The sequence below is a fragment of the Carcharhinus amblyrhynchos genome, chromosome 32 (genome assembly GCF_965287045.1).
Source record: "Carcharhinus amblyrhynchos chromosome 32, sCarAmb.v2.hapA, whole genome shotgun sequence".
Lineage (NCBI taxonomy): Eukaryota > Metazoa > Chordata > Chondrichthyes > Carcharhiniformes > Carcharhinidae > Carcharhinus > Carcharhinus amblyrhynchos.
This window is the reverse complement of record NC_137355.1, coordinates 4,158,285-4,183,426: the sequence shown is the minus strand read 5'-3', so window position 1 is coordinate 4,183,426 and position 25,142 is coordinate 4,158,285. Positions and strand designations below refer to the sequence as shown.

Genomic DNA, 25,142 nt, shown 5'->3' with positions numbered 1-25,142 from the left:
TGTGGAATATGATCTCTAAAACACTAGTTTTAAAAAACACACAACTCTACATAAATGCCAGCCCAGCATTTTTATGGCCCATCTATTATTGTCCTTCTTGAACTACCCATAGTCCACGTGGTATTAGGGAGGGAGTTTTAGGATTTTAACCCAGCAAAGAGAAATACAACAACATACAGCACAATCCCCAAATGGTAGTGAGAATTCCATTAGGCAGAATAGAATTTGGTTTATTCAATAGTGGCCCTATTTACTTGATGCTATCCTTGGACACAATGAAAAAGCCTTCAATTTCATCACGTTAACAGTCTTGAGTTTGAGCACAGCGGTTCACTTACGTGTAAAAGAAGTGTAATTTGTTCATATCTTCCTTGTGTTGTGAAGTTGGGCAGAGTAATTATAGATTGGGAGGTACGACGTTTGAATTTTATGTTTGTAAGAATGATAAAATTGCAAATTGGTTGGGGGGGGGGGGGGTGCGGTGTGTGGGGGGAGTTGGTGGAGGTGGAGCGGGTGGGTGGTGGAAAGAAGCATTCAGACCAAGTTGGTAGGCAGGGCTACTCAGGTGTTTGCAGCGCTGTCGGAGGAGGTGTCAGCAAAATGCAAAGAAGCAAGAAGGGCTCTGTTGAATGCCTACAAATTGGTACCAGAAGCGTATAGACAATGATTCAGGAATGTATGAAAGGAGCCAGGTCAGACTTGTTTTGAGTTTGAAAAAATTAAACCGAGCAGCTTTGATAGATGGGTGAGAGCATTAAGGATAGAAAAGACATATTAAGCACTTAGAACATAGAAAACCACAGCACAAACAGGCCCTTTGGCCCACAAGTTGCGCTGATCATGTCCCTATCTACTAGGCCACCTAAAACCCTAAATCCCATAAGCACGTGTTATTCTGCTGGACGAGTTCTCAATTCCAGAAGTGGAAGAACTCATGTTGCAGAACAGAAAGTTAAAACAGCAAGAAGAGCTGCAGAGATGGCAGTTGAATATACATGGCATGATGGCGCAGTGGTTAGCACTTACAGCGCCAGGGACCCGGGTTCAATTCTGGCTTTGGGCTACTGCCTGTGGGGAATTTTCACATTCTCCCCATGTCCGCTCTGGTTTTCTCCCACAGTCCAAATCCAAAGATGTGCACGTTAGGTTGACTTGCCATGTTAAAATTGACTCTAGTGTCGGGGATTAGCAGGGTAAATATGTGGGGTTTTAGGAATAGGGCTTGGGTGGGATTGTGGTTGATGCAAACTCAATGGGACGAACGGCTGCCTCCTGCACCGTAGGGATTCTATGATTACTGCGTAAATTGAAATCTAACTTGTGACTGCAGTTTCATTCCAGAGGAATAGAAACTGGGAAAGAGAGAGATCCTTCAATGAAAAACAAAGTAGATCACACTGGGAACAGTTCACCACATGTGAAAAAGAAACCCAAGAGGATGGAGGGAGGTGTTGCGAAGTTGGGTAGAGTAGTTGTAGACATTAAAAAAAAGGGTTGGAAGGTAGGAATTTAGATTTGGTGTTTGTAAAATGCTAGGGGAGAAAGCATTGCATGGCTTCTTTAAAAGGTGGTGCTTTTTATGTGCTTAGAGAGTTTAAAAAAAAGCAAGTACATAGGGAGCTCCAACTGAAACATTCGCATGGAAAGACCAAGCAGCACTTTTTATCAAGAGGACAACAACAGGCTTTTGAACTTAGTCAATCAGTTTGAATCAGGCACTTAGATACCAGAAACCTATTAAATTTAGATATGATGGTTTTGACATCATAGGACCAATCCCAATTGTGGGATATATTGATATGCCATCATGGGTACAAAAGAAAGGGACAGTGAGACAAAGAAGTAGAGCAACTACCAGAGCCATCAGCTCTCAACTCTCTCTCTCTTGAGATGATGCTTTCTCTAAGACATAGATGGAGCTATGAGTGCCAGTGAGAGAGAGAGAGAGAGAGAATCGTAGATTTGTGCGTTTCGGTGTTCTCAGAGGGGGGATCAACCTCCGCTTATAATGCTTGGACCTGTTTAATAACTAATTTTCCTGTTGTGGGTGTGGTGGTTCAGAATTTAGGGTTATAGAGGTTCATAGCATGGAAGTAGGCCCTTGGCCGAACTTGCCCATGTCGCCTTTTTTTAAGCTAGTCCTGATTGCCTGCGTTTGGTCCTATCCCTCTATATTCATCCTACCATGTCACTGTCTAAATGCTTTTTGAAATACAAAATTGTGCCTGCCTCTACTATTACCTCTGGCAGCTTGTTCCTGATGGTCACTACCCTCTGAAAAAATTGTCCCTCTGGATCCTTTTGTATTTCTGGTCAATGTATTAAGCAAGAATATGACGTGAAGCATTGAAGGAGGCTCCCAAACTGAGGTCCAGTTAGTGTTGAACTTGTGCAGGATCACTGCAAAGTAATTTTTTCACCAGAATAAGCAAGCACAATATTTAAAATAATAAATTGAACATGTAAGTCAGCATTGGGAGCCTCCCAAACTGGATCCCCATGTTTTGGTTTCTTGCCTAACCTGTGATATTCTACGTTTAATATGGTATTCGTATATTTAGGTCTCATGTTGCTCACATTTTTTCTGCTTCCTAACAAAGAGATGCAATTCTGTAAATGAGCATCCTTTTTTAATGCCACAAATTGGATAGGGGTGATTCTATTTCAGATGACCAACTTTTGAGCACGTTACAATATGAACTGTGCATGATTAAGTTTGCTGCGGAGCAATTGTGCGGTTTCAAGCTCAGTTTTCTTAACACAGAAACATTAAGAGAGCATTACCGTGATACATTTTTACATAAATTTTTGCCACATTTTCTTCAGGAGTGGCCGAGAGGGGCAAGAGAATGGTTTGTTGCCATCTCGTTGGTATAGCAACAGTCTGTCATCAGTGTAGAGACATTTCTGACTTGAAATAGTCAGATGAGTCATTTCCTCTTTTGCTTTGGGTTTTGTGACAGTGCGGTGGCACCGACTGAGGTAGTGTGAACTGGCCCTGCCTTGGTGAAAGCAGATGGGGCAAAAGACACCCAATTGGTGGTTGAGGGGATGGTGGGGGAATAATATTTTGAAATTGCATGTGTATTCTGAAATAGCTGTGTATTTGTGATGTAAGTTGCCGTTATGCAGCCCCTTTATCATTGGTTTAATTGCAACAGATTGGAGGATTGAAAATTGATTGAGGTGAATTGCTGTTAAAGATTTACAAGCAAAGTGTCTTTATACCTTTTTAGCATGCATCTTCAGACGTGGAAAGGATGATACTGGGCAACAAGTGTGATATGAATGAGAAAAGACAGGTTTCAAAAGAGCGAGGAGAGAAGGTAAGGCTGCAAGAAATTGTTCACCCTTAAAACATAGAAAATAGGGGAAGGAAGAGGCCATTCAGCCCTTCAAGTCTGCTCCACTATTCATTCTGATTGTGGCTGATCATCCAACTCTAACCTTCCTCAACCCTCCCCATCCCCATATCTTTGGATCCCCTTTGCCCTCAAGTGCTAAATCTAACAAAATATTAGATACTTTGGCCTCAACTACTTTCTGTGGTAGCACATTCCACAGGATGACCATTTCTGGGTGAAGAAATTTCTCCTCATGTCTGTCATAAACGGTCTACCTTGTTTCCTCAGACCGTGGCCCCTGGATCTGGACACAGTCACAATCAGGAACATCATTTGTGCATCTACCCTGTCTAGTCCTGTTTAAAATTTTATAGGTTTCTATGAGACCACATTCTTCTGAAACTCCTATGAGCATGATCCTAACCAACTCAATCTTTCCTCATGTGTCAGTTCTGACATCACAGGAATCAGTCTGGTAAATCTTCTCTCCATCACTCCAGAGCAAGAACTTCCTCAGATAAGGGGACCAAAAGTGTACACACTACCCCTGGTATGGCCTCACCAAGGCCTTGTATAATTGCAGCAAGACATCCCTGCTGCTGTACTCAAATCCTCTCACAATGAAGACCAGCAAACCATTTGCTATTTTTGTTGCCTGTTGCACCTACATGCTTACCCTTGCTTTGTACGAGGACACCAGGTCTCATTCTCCTCTCCTAATTTATTGCCATTCAGATAGAAACCTGTGTTCCTGTTTTTGCTACCAACATGGATAACTAACGTTTTTCCAAATTTTACTGCATTTGCCATTCATTTGCCCACTCACTCTACTTGTCCAAATCACACTGAAGAATTTCTGCACCCTCCTCACAGCTCACCCTCTCACCTAGTTTTGTATCATCTGCAAATTGGGAAATGTTACATTTAGTTCCCTCATCTAAATCATTATACATAGTTTAAGTAGGTGGAGTCCCAGTATGACCACAGTAGTCGCTGCCTGCTACTTGAAAAAAGGCCGGGATGTCCCCACTCTGTTTCTTGTCTGTCAACCAGTTCTCTTTGTGTCAATACATTACCCCCAGCTCCTTGCACTTTAATTTTTCACGCTAATCTCTTATGTGGGACTTTGTTGAAAACCTTCTGAAAGTCCAAGTAAATCACATCTATTGGCTCACTCTCATCAACTTTACTGGTTGCATCCTCAAATAGTTTCTGTAGATTTGTCAAGCATAATCTAGATTTTATAAATCCATGATGACCCTTTCCAATCCTGTCACTGTTTTCCAGGTGTTTTTCTATAAAATCTTTGATAGTCAATTCTAGAATTTTCCCCACTAATGATGTCAGGCTTACTGGTCTATAATTTCCTGTGTTCTCTCTATTGCCCTTGTTAAATAGAGGGGTTAAATTGGCTACCCTCCAACCTATACTGACTGTTCCAGAGTATATGGCCTGATGAAGGAGCAACGCTCCGAAAGCTTGTGCTACCAGATAAACCTGTTGGACTTTAACCTGGTGTTGTGAGACTTCTATCTTGTAAGATGACCAATGCATCCACAATTTCATGGGCAACTTATTTTAAGTATTCTGGGATGTAGATAATCAGGCTCTGGGGATTTATCAGCCTTCATCCCCATCAATTTCCCCAACAGCATATTGATATCCTTCAGTTCCTCCTCTCACTAAACCCTGTGTTCCCCAACATTTCTGGTATCTTATTTGTGTCCCCCTTTGCAAAGACAGAACCAAAGTATGTATATTCAGTTGGTCAGCCATTTCTTTGTTCCCCATTATAAATTCTCCAGCTTCTGATTGTAAGGGACCTACAATCTTCCTTCATCTTTCTCCTCACGTGCCTTTAGAAACTTTCACAGTCAGGTTTTATCTTCCATGTAAGCTTACTCTGATATTCTATTTTCCCCTTCTTAATCAGTCCTTTGGAACTCCTTCAATGCATTTCAAACTGCTCCCAATCCTAGTGTCTTGTTGTATTTTCTGGCTAATTTATACGTTCCCTTGTAAGAACAAAGAACAACACAGCACGTGAACAGGCCCTTCAGCACATCAATCCTGCGCTGCTTTCTATCTCTTTGTTTGCCTAACATCCATGTTAAAATCTTTTAACATGGATGTTAAAATCTTTTAACATGGATGTTAAAAGATATGCCTTGAATGTTACTAATGTGCCTGCTTCCACCACCTCCACTGGCAGTGTGTTCCAGGCACCCATCTCCCTCTAAGCCATGGTTATGTTCTACTTTCCAGTTCTACTGTTGTGCCAGACAAGAATAAACAAATGTTACATTTCACCCATGCATTACTTGAATGTTTGCCATTGCCAATCCATCCCTATAAGTAATGTTTGCCAGTCTATTCAAGCTAACTCGTGCCTCATGTTATTGTAGTTTCTTTTCTAATACTCAGAACTCTAGTCTCAGAATCAACTATGTCACTCTTCATCTTAATGAAAAGTTCTATTTAGAATGGTCCAGTCCAGAATAACCTACTCTTTAGTTGGTTCCACAATGGTCCAGAAACCATCCGATGTAAGATCAGAATCCCTACAGTGCAGAAAGAGGCTATTTGGCCCAGCGAGCCTACAGCATCAACAGTCCCACTCGGACCCTGTCCCTGCAACTCTGTGTATTTCCACTGCTGGCAATTTAGCACATGTTTGGAGTGTGGGAGGAAACTGGAGCACCTGGGGGAAACCCACACAGACACGTGGAGGACGTGCAAACTCCACGCAGTTAGTGATCTGAGGCTGGAATTGAACCCTGGTACCTGACACTGTGAGGCAGCAGTGCTAACCACTGTGCCACCATACTGCCCTCCACAGTACTTCTTTGGTACTGTGACTAATTTGATTTGTTCTGTCTATATGTAGATTAAAATCGCCCATGGTTGCAGATGTTCCTTCATTGCATGCATCCCTAATTTCCTGCTTAATGTTATCCCCAACAGCACTGCAGTTTGGTGGTTCGTGCACAATCTGTACTAAGTTTTTTATGTCTCGGTGTTTCTTAGCCCTATACATAGTTCTAACGTGCAGAAAAGGCCCATTGAGTCTGCACCTACAATAACTATGATTAAAGTTGTGGAAATCCCATTTTCCAGTACTTGTCCCATACTCTATATAGATTTCACATTGTTGGAGCTAATATCCTTCCCCTGTGTGGTGTTAATTCCCTCTTTAACCAGCAATGCAGCTGCACTGCCTTTACCTTTTCCTCTGTCCTTTTTAAATACTGAATACCACTGGATGTTCAGTTCCCATCCTGGTCACCCTGCAGCCGTGTGTTCATAATCCTGACTATATCATACCCGTTTACATCTATTTGCGCAATTAGTTCATCCACTTTATTGCGAATGTTCCATGCATTGAGACTCAAAGCCTTTAGGCTCATCTTTTTAACATTACTACTGGTCCTGTTCTCATTATTTTTTTACTGAGGCCCTGCTTGAATCTAGTCCTTAATTTCTTTTCCTATTACTTATGTTGTTCCCTTCTCTGTATTTGTTTTTTGCTCTTGATTTCACCCTTTTCTGATTTCTAACCTAGGTTGCCATCCCCCTAATATTTTAGTTTTAAACCCATCTCAGCCACTCGAGCAAATACTCCCACCAAGACATTGTCTTAGTCCTGTCGATGGTTTGTACTGGTGTCTCCCCCACCCGCCGAACTAGTCCCAATGCCCCAACGTTATAACTGAGTTTATGACTTTTACCTGAGGTTTTATAATCATTATTGTTGCTTTTCCAGTTAGCGATAGATTATGGGATTAAGTTCCTGGAGACCAGCGCAAAATCCAGCATAAATGTTGAAGAGGTAAGAATTCTGAAGAATTATTCATGTATTGATCAGCACGCTTACAAGTTTACACACCTTACGCAGTCTGAACTAAACCAATTAGTTTATATTGAATATGATTAATAGTGAAGAAGATGGTTACAGGAAGATATAGATGAGCTGGTCAGATGAGGAGCGCAGATGATATTTAACCCTGATAAATGTGAGGTGATGCACTTTGGAAGAAGAAACAAGACAAAGGAGTATTTAATTAATGGCAGTACACTGGGAAGCTCAGAAGAACAGATTGATCTTGGAGTACTTATTCACAGATCCCTGAAGCCATCAGAGCACATGGATACGATAGTTGAGAGTGCTTTTATCAATCGTGGCATAGACTATAAGAGCAAGAGGGTAATGTTGCAGTTGTACAGAACATTGGTTAGGGCACAGCTGGAGTACTGTGTGCAGTTCTGGTCACCTCACTATAGGAAGGATGTGATAGCGCTAGAAGGGGTACAGAGGATATTCATCAAGGTGTTGCCTGGGATGGAGCATTTGAACTATAAAGAGAGACTGGATAGGCTTGGATTTGGTTTAGAGCAGAGAAGGCTGAGGGGGGACATGATGTAGTATATAAGATTGAGGGGTTTGGACAGGGTGAGTAGGGAGCAGCTGCTCCCCTTGGTTGAGGGGTCATTCATAAAAGGGCATAGTTTTAGAGTGAGGGGCAGGGGGGTTTGAGAAAAAGTGTCTTCACTGAAGGTGCTGAAAATCTGGAATGTAATGCCTGGGATGATAGTGTAGGCTGGAAATTTTCTAACTTTTAAAAAATATTTGGATGAACAATTCAAATATCTTGACATTCAAGGGTATGGAACAAAATGGGATTAGCGCACCTCCAGTGGTAGGTGTAGAATTGATGGGTTGTTTCTGTGCTGTATGACCCTCTGAAATTCTAAAGTGTAGTGGGATTGACAAGTTTACATAGGCTGTTCCCATTCTAAATTTCAACATTTGTGATGAAAATTGTGTATACGTTTTTTTTACAGAGGACTCTGGCAGTGTTTAATTTTGGGATTATTGGAACAATTTCTTCAATCATCCTCATGTAAACAAATCTTATCCTTCCAGTCTGATGGCTGGGTATTTATTATGAATTTATCCTATGCAATGCTTTGTAACCTGAGGGCCAACAAATTTTCCAGTTAAAGACAGGAATTCGCTATAGAACAATAAAAAAATTCAGACAAAATTGCTCATAATTCTGTATGAGACAGCAGACCTTCACACATCTCACTGGGAGTCCCTCCGTTGCAAAAGTGGAGAAGGCTGAATAGCTTCAAATGGGTTCTGGCAGATTAAGAAGATCATCAGATTTGCTGAACTTTTAATATTTGACTTAATTTATCTTTGTTCTATAATATAGTTTTCTTAATTATATCTCTGTTTATCTGAGATATAATTGTATTGGAAATTAGAATAGGGATCATTGACAGTATTCATCTGAGGTTCCCACACGAGTTTCAGAGCCACTGGTTTAATCATTGTTGAATGCAAAATTAATTTGTCTCTGTTAATATCAAAGTAGTACTCAAATATGGATGTGGTAATGCCCATAGTGGGTCACCCCTATGGGTGTTACCATTGGCCAAACTGAATGTGGCGACAAGATCAGGTCACTTGCTGGGTCAGATCCTGACGACTCAAAGCCTGTCCACCATCTACAAGGCACGACTCAGGAGTTTGATGGAATAAGCTCCACTTACCAGGATGGGTGTAGCAACAGTAACACTATCATCCTGGATGAGGCAGCCTGCTTGATTTGCACCACATCCACCACTTTAAAACATTCTCTTGCTCCAGCACCAGTGCATAGTGGTAGTAAAAGTACTGCAGCAACTCACCAAGGCTCCTTCGGCATCTTCCAAACTCTCAACCTCTACCATTTAGAAGGACAGAAGCAGCAGATGCATGGGAACACCAACCTGACTTGGAACTGTTGCAGCAACCCTCCACTGCAACTAGATCAAGATACTGCAGTAGGTGTACCTACACGTGGGGTGGTTCAAGAAGCAGTGCACCACGCTGCCTTAAGGGAAATTAGAGATTGGCAATAAATGCTGGCTGAGCCAGTGGTGCCCATGTCTTGTGAATAAATAAAGAATTACTTGGACATTTCTACCAGACATGCCTTCTCTTAGCTCATACTGTCACATTGTATGTCCACAACATGATTCACCTAACCCTGGCTTTTACATTGGCGATCTCCCTTTCGACTTCATTTGGGAACTTACAACAAATGCCAGATCTGCAGTCAGTTTCAGTTTTTTCCCAACAGCTTCCTTATTCCCTCACAGCTACTGATCCACCATTTCTCCCCTGCTTCTTCATCTTGCTCCATGCCCTCCAGCTTGGCCGCTGCATCTGTTCCCACCCCATCCTGAAAAATAGAGTGAACACCAATCTGTTTTCCTCACCTTTACTGCTATAGACTGGTTCCTTTATCGGGATTCAGCACCCACAGTTGCTCACAGCAACAGCTCTAACCACTCATACACCATTAACAGACTGCTGGTCACATGCTGCTTTACATCCTGGCTCCTATGATAATTTCCACATTCTCACTGCTATCATAACATCCCCCCCCTTTTCCATGATAATGTACAATACAATAACAATAAAAATTCATACAGCAGGCTGGTTGTGAAATCTGTTCATGCAAAAACGTTTTAGACAACAACATCATCATTTGAGATTTCAAGTACCTGTGTGACATACAGGTGGCTTACTAATCCTCCTGGATCTTGATAGGGCAGACTTCCTGAGATCTAGACTTATTACTTCAGTGTTCTTGACTTGTATGTGTTCTGGCATTGACTATTATCAGTGCTCAATTACTTCAGTTGTGTTCTTCGCCAGTTTCACTTTTGGAGTTCATCGTTGCATATGCTTAAGAGGTAAATTTTTAAATTAGTTAGAAACCGGAAGTCGTCACTAGGACGCTTACCGGTAGTTGTAGTTTTTTTTTCTCGTGCCCCTAACACTATAAATTAGTGCAGAGAGGATTCCCGATTCTCTACACTGGTAGAGAATCCCACCCTTCCACCTCCTCTAACCTAATTATAAGTGTGAGGGAAGTTTTTTTTTATATTTTTACTTTTCTGCTGGTAATTGATTCAGGGATGGCAGTTCAGGCTGTAAGCTGCATCTCCTGTGGGATGTATGTAGTGAGGGACTCCCACAGTGTTTCAGGTGATTTTACTTGTGGGAAGTGTGTTAGATTGCAGTTTCTGGAGGAGCGTGTAAAGGAGCTGGAAGGGGAATTAGAGGAGCTCCGTATAATTCGGGAAGTGGAGGAGGACATAGAAAGGAGTTATAAGGAGATAGTCACTCCTAGGAATAAGTCTTGGGTCACTGCCAGGAAGAGGGGCAAAAAGCAGTTGGGGGGACAATCCCCTGGGGCTGTTCCCCTCCAAAATAGGTTTTCGGTCCTGGAGGCTACAGTTGAGGAGAAATCAACTGGGGATAGCCAAAGGGAGCAGGTCTCTGGGGGTGAGCCTATTGGCAAGCCTCAGGTGGTTAGGGGTAAGAGATTGGGCCTCGTGATTGGGGACTCCACAGTTATGGGGACGGATAGGAGAGTTGGAGGTAAGGGTAGGGACTCTGGGCTGGTGTGTTGCCTACCAGGGGCTGGGGCCCAGGATGTATCGGACAGAGTATTCAGGACTCTTAGGGGAGAGGGAGATCAACCCCAAGTTATAGTTCATGTGGAGACATGACATAGGGAGATTAAGGGAAGGGGATATTAAGCAAAGATTTATGGAGTTGGGGTGGAAACTAAAGGCGAAGTCAGAAAGAGTAGTTATATCTGGACTCTTGCCTGTGCCACGGGATAGTTTAGAGAGGAATAGGGAGAGGGAAAGTTTGAACTCGTGGCTGAGGGGATGGTGCAGGAGGGAGGGGTTCAGGTACTTGAGCAATTGGGGCTCATTCTGGGGAAGGTGGGACCTCTATAAGAGGGATGGTCTACACCTGAACCAGAGGGGAATCAATATCCTGGGGGGTAAATTTGCAAAAGCGATGCAGGAAGGTTTAAACTGATTCGGAGGGGGGGAGGGATAGTGAGGAAAGGGGGTGAAAGTGAGGGGGGCATAGTTGGGGAATGCAAGGCACGGCATAGTGGGGGTGGGGCGGAGCAGGGTTTGAAATGCGTGTACTTTAATGCGAGGAGTATTCGCAATAAAGTGGATGAACTTGCAGCGTGGATCAGTACCTGGGACTTTGATGTTGTGGCCATTTCTGAGACATGGATAGAGCAGGGTCAGGAATGGATGTTGCAGGTTCCGGGGTACAAATGCTTTAGTCGGAGTAGAGAAGAAGGTAGAGGGGGGGTGGGGTAGCATTGCTAGTCAAGGACTGTATCACAGTGTCGGAGAGAAAGTTTGATGAGGACTTGTCAGTTGAGGTAGTATGGGCGGAGATTAGAAATAGGAGAGGAGAGGTCACCCTGTTGGGAGTCTTTTATAGACCTCCTAAAAGTTCTAGAGAGGTTGAGGAAAGGATTGCGGAGACAATCCTGGTTAGGAGTGAAAGTAATAGGGTAATTGTTATGGGGGACTTTAACTTTACGAATATTGATTGGAGTTGCTATAGTTCTAGCTCGCTAGAGGGGTCAGTGTTTGTACAAAGCGTGCAGGAAGGTTTTTTGTCTCAGTATGTAGACAGGCCAACTAGAGGTGAGGCTATATTGGATTTGGTGCTGGGAAATGAGCCAGACCAGGTGCTAGACTTGGAAGTTGGTGTGCATTTTGGTGATAGTGACCACAATTCGGTTACGTTCACCTTAGTGATGGGAAGAGATAGGCATGAACCTCGGGTCAGCAATTTTAGCTGGGGTAAGGGCGATTATGAGGCTATCAGGAGTGAATTAGGAAGCATGGATTGGATTAGGGGATTACAGGGACTGGGAACGTCTGAAATGTGGAGTTTTTTCAAGGAGCAGCTACTGCGAGTCCTTGATAGGTATGTCCCTGTCAGGCATGGTGGATTTGGTAGATCTAGGGAACCGTGGTGCACTAAAAGAGTTGAGTCGATGGTTAAAAAGAAAAAGGAGGCTTATGTTCGGATGAGATTGGAGGGCTCAGATAGTGCACTAGAAAGCTTTAGATTGGCTAGGAGGGAGTTGAAGAGTGAGTTGAGAAGGGCTAAAAGAGGACATGAGAAGACTTTGGCTGATAGGATTAAGGAGAATCCTAAGGCGTTCTATAGGTATGTCAAGAACAGAAGGATGGTCAGGGCAAGATTAGGGCCAGTTACAGACAGCAGGGGGAAGTTGTGTGTGGAACCGGAGGAGATTGGAGAAGTATTGAACCAATGTTTCTCTTTGGTGTTCACGCAGGGGGACATGAATATAGCTGAGGAGGACATTGGGTTGCAGGGGTGTAAAATAGACAGTATTACGGTTGATAAAGGGGATGTGCTGGAAATTCTTGAGGGGCTGAAAATAGATAAGTCCCCTGGTCCGGATGGGATCTACCCTAGGATTCTCTGGGAGGCTAGAGAGGTGATTGCAGAGCCTCTGGCTCAGATCTTCAGGTCGTCATTGGTCTCTGGTGTAGTCCCGGAGGATTGGAGGATAGCGAATGTTGTCCCACTGTTTAAGAAGGGGAACAGAGACTTTGCCGGGAATTATAGACCGGTGAGTCTTACTTCTGTTGTGGGCAAGGTTTTAGAAAAAATTATTAGGGATAGGATTTATAGTTATTTGGAGTGTAATGAATTGATTAGAAATAGTCAGCATGGTTTTGTAGCGGGTAGGTCGTGCCTTACTAACCTTATTGAGTTTTTTGAGAAGGTGACCAAAGAGGTGGATGGGGGCAAGGCAGTTGACGTGGTATACATGGATTTTAGTAAGGCGTTCGATAAGGTTCACCATGGTAGGCTTCTGCAGAAAATGCAGATGTATGGGATTGTGGGTAATCTAGGAAGTTGGATCAGGAATTGGCTATCAGATAGGAGACAGAGGGTGGTGGTGGATGGTAAATATTCATCATGGAGTACAGTTACGAGTGGTGTGCCTCAGGGATCTGTTTTGGGGCCACTGTTGTTTGTAATTTTTATTAATGATCTGGATGAGGGTATAGTTGGGTGGATTAGTAAATTTGCTGATGACACCAAAGTTGGAGGTGTGGTAGATTGTGAGGAAGGGTGTCATAGTCTGCAGGGAGACTTAGATAGGTTGCAGAGCTGGGCCGAGAGGTGGCGGATGGAATTTAATGCGGAGAAGTGTGAGGTAATTCACTTTGGTAGGAGCAACAGATGTGTCGAGTATAGGGCTAACGGGAGGACTTTGAATAGTGTGGATGAACAGAGGGATCTAGGTGTGTGTGTACATAGATCCCTGAAAGTTGGGAATCAAGTAGATAAGGTTGTTAAGAAGGCGTACGGTGTCTTGGCGTTTATTGGTAGGGGGATTGAATTTAGGAGTCGCAGTGTAATGTTGCAACTGTACACTACTCTAGTGCGGCCGCACTTGGAGTACTGTGTGCAGTTCTGGTCCCCGCATTACAAGAAGGATGTGGAGGCGTTGGAGAGGGTGCAGAGGAGGTTTACTAGGATGTTGCCTGGTATGGTGGGGAGGTCCTATGAGGAGAGACTGAGGGATTTAGGGTTGTTTTCGTTGGAAAGAAGGTGGCTAAGAGGGGATCTTATTGAAACATATAAGATGATTAGAGGTTTAGATAGGGTGGATAGTGATAGCCTTTTTCCTCGGATGGAGAAAGCTAGCACGAGGGGGCATGGCTTTAAATTAAGGGGGGGTAGCTACAGGACGGATGTCAGGGGTAGGTTCTTTACCCAGCGGGTGGTGAGGGATTGGAATGCCCTGCCTGCTGCAGTTGTAAATGCGTCTAGTTTGGGGGCGTTTAAGAGATCTCTGGATAGGTTTATGGACGAAAAGGGATTGGTATAGGCTAGTGGGCCATTGTTTCTGTAACTGGTCGGCGCAACATCGTGGGCCGAAGGGCCTGTTCTGCGCTGTAATGTTCTATGTTCTATGTAATTAGATTGCTACGTGTTATACAATTGTATAGTTCCTTAATCCTGGCTTCCGTTTCTCCTTAACGTTACCCATTGGGGACTGAGACTCAGGGCTTCAAAAAAAATTAAATATTATGCTCAGTGTCTGCCACAGACACACCCAAAGTATCCTTCAACTATCTAGTGATTGCAGATTTGGAAACGTAATCAGTGACTGGGAGGAAGTTGTCAAATGAATCAATTGTAATTTGAACCAAGGGTGTGATGGAATTTTGAGAGGAAAAGAATTGCAGTTAGTGACAGTTGGTGCAAGCTCTGCCCATCCTTGCTACCTTTTCAATATTATTTATGATATCTGGCCAATGCTCAGTTTATCTTGTCCAGGTGTCTTGTTCACTCTGTCCCTGGTGTAATTGTGACGATATGTTACTGGTGAAGAGCTTCAGATAAAAGCATTTGCTTTCCTTTGAAACTCTCGCATCTTGAAATATCTAGCTCACCTCCGTACAGCCAAAATCACCCAAGGATGTCTTGACACTTGTGTCATAACAGGCCAACCTTCTACAATGACTCCATAATGCCTTCAGGTGCGGAGCACTTGCTGTTTCCAACTGAAGTTGATTGCATGTATGTTGACCAAAACTCATCAGATTAACACTGAGTACATCTTCTACTTGGATGTCTACTTGTAAGTCTCTCAAAATGTCCATATTTTTTGGATTGAATAATCTGCTCAGTGTATCTGTAGTGAAGATTTTGCTATCCATTTTGTAACCGATTTCGAAGTCGTATCCACGTATTTTATTAGAAATCGCTGAAGTCCGAGTGGTGCACGCATCAGTGACTTGCTTCAGATAATTTCCAGTGGGTTGTGATTAATTTCCACAATGAATAGCTTACCAAATAGGTATGTGTGCAGTCTTGTGGTACTGAATACCAAAGTTTGTGTCTTGCATTTCATTTGAATGATTGGATTTCAATTCATTAGACATTTGGAGTCAAATGCATGCATACTGCACACTCATAATCCTTTGAAGTGCTGTAAGTCCACTTCCTTTCTTGGGTTGTAATATGATAGAATGCATTTTTGTTCTGATCATGCTTGTTTAAGTGAGTCAAATACATCTTGATGGTTCTCCAATCACACAAAACATCCTTACTTAACTCTCCAGTGATGGTGTTTGATCAGTGGGCATCTGTGGCACTAAGCTGAAGAATCCGAGACATTCCTGCAAATCCTCTGTCCTGGAGAGTAGGCATGTGCCTTGCATCTTTTGAGGTTACCGGGGTCAGAACAAATCCTGGAACTTGAATAAGTAGAGCCAAAAAAGATTCTGCTATCACCTGATACCTTGCCGTTGAAGACCAACCCTTTACAAACAGCTGTTGCCATCGGTGAATGTAAATTTCAGTCATGCTGTTCCTGCAGTTTTGTCCATCCCTGCAATATCATCGCCAGTGTATAAGCATCCAGGAAAATTTTCTTTTCTTGTGTCCAAAAACTGCTAGAACAGTTCTTTGTTAATGGATAAACCAAAGAGCTTCTTCAGTATTATTGGAACTGCACTCATCTAGACAACTGGACAGTATTCCATCACATTCCTGACTTGCATCATAGAATCCAACATTACAGAAGAAGGCCATTGGCCCATCGAGTCTGCACCAACCACAATCCCGCCCAGGCCCTATCTTTGTAACCACATATTTACCCTAGCTAGTCCCCCTGACACTAAGGGGCAATTTAGCACCTAACACACACATCTTTGGACCGTGGAGGAAACCCAGATAGATGGGGAGAACATTCAGACTCCACACAGGCAATGACCCAAGCCAGGAATTGAACCAAGGTCCTTGGTGCTGTGTCACCTTGCTGCCCCAGGAGGTGAGTTGCACGCCCTGCGATTCCTGGCCCCTGATCTCTTTAGCCAGAGTATTTATATGCTTAGTCCAATTCGGTTTCTGGTCAAGAGAACAGTACAGAAAGAGGCCATTCAGCCCATCGAGTCTGAACTGACCAAAATCCCACCCAGGCCCTACTCCCAATTCCCTACGTATTTTACCCACTAAACCCTCTAACCTATGCTGACTCAATAGGTAACCAGCCTGGGAACCCCACAGTGCTGCCCACTCCACAAGGCCCGATTGTTGCGCTGACCTTAACCCCCTCCCACTGATCATTGGCCTCTTTCCTGCCCCCTCCCGAGTGGAGTATTGATCCCCCTCCCGCGTGGCAGTGGGATCCCCCACCCCCACTGTCCCCTAAGCCCTGCCCCTTTTGGGTGGTACCAAAATGCGTCCTGGGCATGGGCACTTTAACCCTTGGGCATGTTGGGGGCCAGGCTGGCACTGTGCCCATGCCTAGTGGGCATCATCCCCATCCAATCCTGCAGGAGGCCCTGATTCTCCCCCCCCCACCCCATCCCACCCCCCACTCTTCACTCCAGAGAGGTTGTCCTGATATTTCCCAGAAAGCTGTAAACTCAGCTGGAGTGAAACACTCTGGGGGGTAGAGGCTAGTAGGCCTGGAGAATTCAGTCCCAGGGCTGTTCATTACATCAAAATGACATTAAAAATAGATGTAAATTACTTACCGGGTGTTCCCGTCAGTTTCCAGTGCGGATCCGATGGCGCTGGGAATCTGGTGTCAGGAGATACGCGTGCAACGGGAATGGAATGCAAATCGCACGCATGCCCAGACTTCGCTGCGCTAGAAAACTCGCGTGGCGAGGTGGGAGAATCACCCTGACAACTGCTTCTAACTTTGAGGCACAGGGTGGGCATGAAAATAATTCTAAATGTGCCTTTGAATTGTTCGTATGTTCTGAACACTTCAGTCAAAAGTTTTCTGTCCAGGAAACTTGTTTTATTTTTGAGGAAGAAACTAAGCTTGTAAAGAAATATCGCTGTTATGTTGGTGGATCCCAAGCTTCTGGAGTTAACACCTTGCACAACAATTTGAACACTTTCTGTAAAATCACGTGGAGAAAACTGTGAAATTAACCATTTTGACCCTTATCACCTGCAGGCAGAATGCAGCTTTCACGGTGAGATCTTGATTTTGGGGAAAACATTTACTTGTACTGTTTCTGGATTTAACTGAGTGGGAAAAGTATATAGTTCACAGCACAATAACCTGATGAACAGTCAGGAAACCATAGCTTGTCTTTTTTTTGGGCTGTGGTATGAAGTACCCTGACTCCATTGCCTGAGTAACAGGCACATTGAACAGCAGTACACACATATTAATGATTCATCTTTTTCTTTGCAGGCATTTATCACACTTGCACGAGATATCATGACAAAGCTGAACAGGAAAATGGTATGTAAATATTTCTAAAGCAGCAGTCTTAAAATTTTTAGAGCTTGGTTTCCAGATGCAGTTTGAGAATTGGCTGTGTGTCAGCTGAAGAGAGGCTGAGGTTGTTGGAGCAGAAAAGGCTGGGGTGGGGAACCTGATTGAAGTGTACAAAAGTATGAGGGACATAGGGTAGATAGGAAAAAATGTGTCCCCTTAATAGAGGGGTTAGTTACGAGGAGACATAGATTTAAGGTCTGGAGCAGGAGATTCAAAGGGGATTTGAAAAATAACATTTTCACTTAGAGTGGTGGGAATATGAACCCACCAATCTACCCGAAAGAGTGGTAGAAACGGGAACCCTCATAATATTTAGAGGCACTTAGATGAGCAGTTGAAAAGTCATGGTTATGGACCAAGATCTGGAAAATATGATGAGAATAGATAACGTTTGGCTGGCACAGACACAACGCGCTGAAGAGCCTCTTTTTGTCCTGTAAAACTCAATGACTCTTCATTTTGTGCCTGTAAATAACAATCATCTGGTAAGTTTTTGTCTAAACTTTATATGTTCTTCATGGTTTTTCCTCCATCTTTCCTGATTCTATTACATGTCCTGCCACAAATGAAGGTCTCCAGACTTTTCTCTGGCTTCCTTCGGTGCTGGAGTGTGAACATAAGCTGGTGGTTGATTTAAGTCCCATTTTCAGTTCTCCAAGAAGGTTGACTTGTTCATGTGAACAGTGAGCTGAACAGTGTCCTCATGTGCGTTTGCATTGGCCCCAGATGAGCTTACAAACCATCGATAGTAATCTTTCTGTGCGATTACACTTCATTGGTTTCCTCCTTCATTATTAGTTAATTTGTGAGCTGCCTACTTATAGGGTGGCACAGTGGTTAACACTGCTGCCTCACAGTGCCAGGGACCTAGGTTCGATTCCTGGCTTGGGTCACTGTCTGGAGTCTGCATGTTCTTTCGTGTTTGCGTGGGTTTCCTCCGGGTGCTTCAGTTTCCTCCCACGGTCGGAAAGACTTGCTGGTTAGGTGCGTTGGCCATGCTAAATTCTCTTAAAGTGTACCTGAGCAGGCATACTGGAATTGCTGAAATCTGAATATCCGCTAGCTTCAGGTTGCCCCAATGATTCTAGTTTTCATTCCCCAAGTTATTGGTTTCATTTCCTACCCACGCTGATGACAAATGGGCATTGGTGTAATCTGAACAGTGCACATTTTCTAATCAAAATAATTTAACTTTAACTTAATTTTGTCTTGGAGAACTTGGGGAAAGTGCAGGACTTGGAAATAAACAATGTAATAAGGTGATTGCACAAGTCCAGTCAAGATTATTCTTGATGTGCACTCTACTAATCCTATCTTCATGTGTTAATAACTTGCTTCAATATATTTATGCCTATGCATTTCTCTGTTGTTAGAATGAAAACAGTCCTCAAGGAAGCAGTGGGCAAGTTAAAATCACCGCAAAGAATCAATCAAAGAAAAGCAGCTTCTTCCGATGTACGTTGCTTTGACGGACTTATAATGACAGACTCTGCAGCAACCTTTTTTTTGCTTCTCTGAAAGCAGTGTTGATCAGCCTCTGAAATAAATTCCACCTTCTGCTGCTGAGAGCTCGCTGTTTGCAGGTGACCCATTGGTCTTACTGAGCGGGCTGTGCAGGTACACACTCGAGTGTTCTTCTCTCCCCTCCCCCACCCCCTCTCCTCCCCCTCTTCCCCTCCCTCTTCCCCCTCCCATTCATCATCATCAGTGATGAAAATGGAAATTGGAAATGCAGGAATAATTTGTGTCAATTTTAACCTGAATTGCCTGTTGTGAAAACTGTTGTCTGTGTCTGGAGCCATCTGTAAATTATGTATGCCAGGAATTACTTTCCTGCTGTCCCTCCCAAAAACTTGTTGGCCACTTGTATCGCTTTCCAGAAGTACCCCAAAATTACTTTCACTTTTGATCCCTCTTCATCCCTCCCCTCTCTGTACTTCACCAAACCCAAATAGATTTGAATCCCATGTTGTTTTATTTTGGGTAACAGGGTTTGACTTAACCGGAGCAGAAAATGGATATTATAAGTAATAGCACATGCGGTCCTGGACTACTGTGGGATCTCTAGACAGTTCTTTATTTTATCAAACACTCTGAGGTAAAAATTGGTCAGCTGACTGCTGACTTGATTGTTTTAGTGAAACTTTCCTTTTGCTGTGCCACCTACCCTAGGTAACCACTCAGCCAATTGCAAGAGTGCCACAGTGGGACTCAGTCAGTATCCCTTAGTCAATGGGAGATCAGCCAAGATTTAAGACAAGTTAAGGTTCAGTATGATGGTCCCTGTGGCTAAATAGCCTGACTAGCTGTCTAGGGCTCTCACATTTACAGTGCCACAGGATGCTTATGGGCTTGTCCGTTGGCCAGGGATCCGTACTTTCAGAGACACAGCAGTGGAATTAAGAACAGCGAAACATTTAAATAATGTGAGAATGAATTTTGGAGGAGTAGGATGGAGGTTAAGGAAGGAAGATCATTTTAAAGACAGCAACAGGAGTATAAATGATTTGTGACTGGTTGTGAGTATTAATTGTGAGTGAGGTGCCTCTGGTTATCCCAGACTGACTCTGATTACCAATCCCTCTTTCAAACTCCCCTTAAGTGACTGCCCCATGTCACCTTGATCAGCCTCTCCTCACCCCTGTGCAGGACATCTGAAATCTCATCCTCCTACTGGTATACATATTTACTTTATGGACAGCCCCTTTATATGTTGCATTTTCACTTTTAACTGCCTCTTGCTACCAGACACTAACTGCCTCCGCCTCATCTGATGCATTGTAAACTGCGTAATCAGATTCAAGCGGCTTTCTCTTACAGCACCATGGCCTGTGTGCACTAACTGCTGGTGCGTTAGAGTGCTGACTGCTTCTTTCAAACCATAGCTTTGCGCATTGTGTGGTGGTAGCAGCGTATCTGAGGCATGCTTTTTACATCTGTCAAACTGCAGCAGCATGCTTGGGATCGCCTTCTACAATTTCAAAGTGTGTTTAATAACATTGGACTAATTTTTTTATTTAATTTTTTAAAATAAACAAACTGGCTATTGTCAAGAGCACATGTCAAATTTCAGTTGCATCTCAGGTGTCTTAGATATTACTTCATTTGATTAGCAAGTATTTACTGGGAATCCTTTGCTGTAAGGATGTGTGTGTTAGTGTGTGTGTATGTACACACACACATGTACACATATACACAAACACATGTACACACACACCTATATACACACACACATATGTACACACACATCCCCAACTCCGAGTACAACTTTCTCCAGCCTGTAACAACTAAATCAGATGTGCTTCTTGACCCAGCAGTACGCTGGAGTAAATGCTATGATGTATAAAATGTTTGCTATTTTCTTAAATGTAGCTATGCTAAATTGTAAATACATCGCAGAAGGCCGTAGGAAGTTCACTTTCCGCATGGCAAGAGTGAGGTTTCTAAAAGAAACGATTTGCATTGATAATAATGCTTTCTTATTGTGAACTTATTCACAACACTGTAACAGTAAGACTGCAAAACTGGGGGTTGGCTTGCAGTACAGATACTAATTATCGTAAAGAAAGACTATTCCCTGTGGATTTTACTGAAGTAACTTTATTTCACAAAAGGATCATTGTGTATGGTTTACAAGAGACTTAACTATAGAAGAAAATGCATATTTGCAGCAGTATTACTGTTTTCAGGGCTGCACTTTATTATTGTTAATTCTTAATAAACTACTTCAGTGTTTTATTTTTAATCTTGGTCCTGTGAAATGCAGCGTGTGGCACAAGTAAGTTTGTGATAATTCAGCGCATATGATTTGTGCTCATGATGGTATCATGTTGCATAAAGCTGTTCACTTCTAGACAGAGATAACAATGTAATGTTTTTCTATGGCCTTATAAATGGTCTGCTAAAGACACTTAACAGGGACCATCATTATTTTAGTGCATTGTATTATATTAAGATAAATCATAACACACCCCTTTCTTCTTTCTTGCCCCCATAAGAAAAAGAGCTTCAGAAATTTTAAATGTTTTTTTTGAATTAAGCATCTGTAAGCATATTTGCAAGTCCCTACCAGTATTGTAAGTTGTTGCAGCTAAATGAATGGGATGGGTTCCTATGACAAGTGTTTTAACATTTGAATCGGAATAATTCACATGTACTGATGTTCTGTTAAGTAAACTTGATGGGTTTTATTATTCCGTGTGGACTTTTTTTATAATGAGTCTGAAATAAAGATTAAATGGCAAAATGAACACTGTTGTCTTTGGTTGACAGTCATGTTATGGTCAGGCTGCTGCCTTTTGGAGGGAATGGTTTTGGAATACTGCTCCTGATGTTTCCATCCGTCAGATGGATCTATCGAAGTGACTTCTAGAAACTTGACTCCTGCTATGTGCATCATCAGTTCAGGAATAAGAAACAAGAGAGGCTATTCTGTTGTATCTCAGTTGATCTACATCTTAACTGTACTTGGCACTCCTCCAGTTCCACTGCCCTTAGAGTTTTTGTTAAGCAAAGGTAAATCTATCTCACAACAGCCTAATGGTACTAACACTAGACTATTAATCCAGAAACTCAGGCTCATGTGCTGAGGACCCAAGTTTGAATCCCACCATAGCAGAAGGTGGAATTTGATTTCAGAATCTACTGATGACCATGAAACCATTGTTGGAAAAAATCCATCTGATTCACTAATGACCTTCAGGAAAGGAAATCTGCCGTCCTTACCTGGTGTGGCCTACATGTGACTCCAGAGCCACAATAACTCGCAACTGCCCTCTGAAATGGCCTAGCAAGCGACTCAATTCAAGGACAACTATGGATGGGCAATAAATGATGGTCAGTCAGTGACACAAATGTTCCACGAATAAATAAAAAAACCTCTTACACATTCTTGGCTTCAATTGCGCTGTCATTGGCTGGGAAGATAAGTTTGCTGGTGGTATCATACTGGAGTGACAGAAATGGCAGGAAATAATCTGTTATAAACTGAAGATAGTGAGGTGGATAGTAAAGATGAGGGGAGCCCTATTCCAGGAGGGGAAGGAGTGAGGGCAAAAGTGCATGAAATATGGCGTTTTCAGGTTAGCACTAGTCAACTGGATTGAATGTGGGAGGTGGAATCCTCAATTCCAGAAAGAGGAGACCCCAACACTGCTGCTGTGGGTGGTTGCATCATCAAAACACATGAATGCAGATATACAGATTAGGAGCAGGAGTAGGCCATTCAGCCCCTTGAGTCTGCTCTCCCATTTGAGAAGATCATTACTGAACTGAATGTGGTCTCTACTTTCAGGCCCATAGATTCTTGATTGACCAGGGAGCCAATCTAACCCAGCATTAACCAAGAAGTAAAACTAATTTGGCCATTAAAATGTTCAATGGCCCAACTTGCACTGCTATCTGAACAAGTGAATTTCACAGGCTTATGGACTTCCTAAAAAAAAACAAATTCTCACCTGTTTTAAATTGGAGATGCCATATTTTTAAACTGTGCCCTATTTCTATTTCTTCTCCCATAAGAAGAAACAACCTTTAACATCAACCATGTCAAGTTTCCTCAAGTTCCTATGCTTTAATAAAATCATCTCTCATTCTCCAGTGGATACAGGCCCAACCTTTCATTTGATGGACCCTTCATCTCAGGAATCAGGTGAATGAACCATCTCTGCAATGTTTCTACTGCAATTATATCCTTGTTTAAAAATGGAGATCAAAACTATACATAGCTCTGAAGAAGAGATGTTAACTCTGATCCTCTCTCCACAGATGCACCTAGACCTGCTAAATTCTTTCAGCATTTTCTGTTTGTCTTTCAGATTTACAGTATCTGCAATATTTTGCTTACATTATAAGCCAATCTATGGCTTACAAAGGAAGTTAGAGATAGTATCCAATCCAAGGAAGAAGCATGAACATTGACCAAGAAAAATAAGTCTGAGGATTGGGAGCAGTTTAGAATTTAGCAAAGAAGAACCAAGGGATTGATTAAGCAGGGGAAAATACAAGCATGAACATAAGTTTGCAGGGAGCATAAAGACTGACACTAAGAATTTCTATAGATACATGAAGAAAAAGAGATTGGTGAAGACAAATGTAGGTCCCCTTTAGGCAGAAATGAGGGAATGTATAGGAGGGGACAAAGAACAGGCTGAGCAACTGAAAATATACTTTCATTCTGTCTTCACAAACGTGGGCTCATTTTTTTAATATTTAAGAAAAACTTGGACTGGTACATGGATGAGTGGTGTGGACGGATATGGTCCAGGTGCAGGTCAGTGGGACTAGGCAGAAAAATGGGTCAGCGCAGACAAGAAGGGCCAAAAGGCCTGTTTCTGTGCTGTAGCGTTCTGTGGTTCAAAGACACAAATTAGATACCAGAAATGTTGGAGAATGAAAGATTTAGGTGAGGGGTAAGAACTGACAGAGATCAATAACAGTAGAGAAATGGTTCTGGGAAAGTTGATGGGATTGAAGGTGGATTAATCCCCAGGGTCTGATAATCTACGTCCCAGAGTACTTGAGCAAGTGGCTCGAGAAATGTGGATACATTGGTGGTCATCTTCCAGGATTCTATAGACTTTGGAACAGTCCCTGCAGATTAGAGGGTAGCGAATGCCACTGCAATACTCAAAAAGGGAGGTAGAGATAAAACAGGGCATTGACCAGTAAACCTAATATCGGTTATGGGGAAAATTCTCCAATCCATTATCAAGGACTTTATAACAGAAAATTTAGAAAGCAGGGGCAGGATCAGACAGAGACAACTAACAGGGAACTTTAACTAAACAGGTAACATACCAAATAAAATAAAATTCTAATGGAATGCTGTTCAAATAAATATAATAATCATTCATTAACCCAAAAAAATTATATTAGAATTCGGTCACTCTCAAAAATACAGCCAGGTTTATGGCTTTCGGAATCTTTTGGAGTTCCTCTGTTGATTCCTCTCTAAGTTGGACTTTGCATTATATCAGCTTCTTGCTGAGAAAGACTCAATGGCATTGAGAGAAACTTTGGAAACAAGTGTGAATTTACTCAAAATGCTTAACTCATCGAGGTATGCACTTTGGTGTTAGGCTAAGGGCTTAATCCATGCTTAATGGTGTGATTTGAAGCCATGTCTAGTCCGAGCGGTGCCGGAGGTATCCTGGTGTGTCAGTTGTGAGCGCTATTGAGCAGCGAGCATTGGGGATGGATGGAATTTGCGGCTGGTGCCTTGCCCGGCATCTGCTTTCAGATTAGGGCAGTGATGGTGTTAGGTGAGGGGGCTTAATGCACACCTAATGGTGTGATTTGAAGCCGTGTCCAATCCAAGGGGTGCCCCAAAGCGCCTGGGGTGTACATTGTGAGTGCTATTGAGCAGCAGCTATGAGGAAAGGGAGAAGGGAATGTGCAGTCAGCGGACAGGTTGCATGTGTCTTCCCCAGGTATGAGCTTTCATAATAAGGCCAGTGATGGTGTTAAGTTAGGGTCTTAATGCACACTTAACAGTGTGATTTGAAGCCGTGTCCAGTCTGAGGGGTGCCATAGACGATGTGGTGTGTTGGTTGTGACTGTTTCTGAGAGGTGATCGTGGGGATAATGAGTGAATTTGCAGCTGGTGATTGGG

At 42.8% G+C, this 25,142-nt stretch overlaps 1 protein-coding gene across 1 annotated transcript in view; it reads left to right on the top strand.

Moving 5' to 3' along the window:
* The window catches only part of LOC145360632 (ras-related protein Rab-8B), a 123,107-nt gene extending 101,327 nt beyond the window's left edge, over window positions 1-21,780 (top strand). The window contains exons 5-8 of the mRNA XM_080215980.1: window positions 3,237-3,326; window positions 7,108-7,173; window positions 17,444-17,494; window positions 18,904-21,780. Coding sequence (XP_080072106.1) covers window positions 3,237-3,326; window positions 7,108-7,173; window positions 17,444-17,494; window positions 18,904-18,999 — 303 coding nt within the window. The 3' untranslated portion in view covers window positions 19,000-21,780. The remainder of the gene's footprint in view (window positions 1-3,236; window positions 3,327-7,107; window positions 7,174-17,443; window positions 17,495-18,903) is intronic.
* Window positions 21,781-25,142: the final 3,362 nt, after the last annotated feature.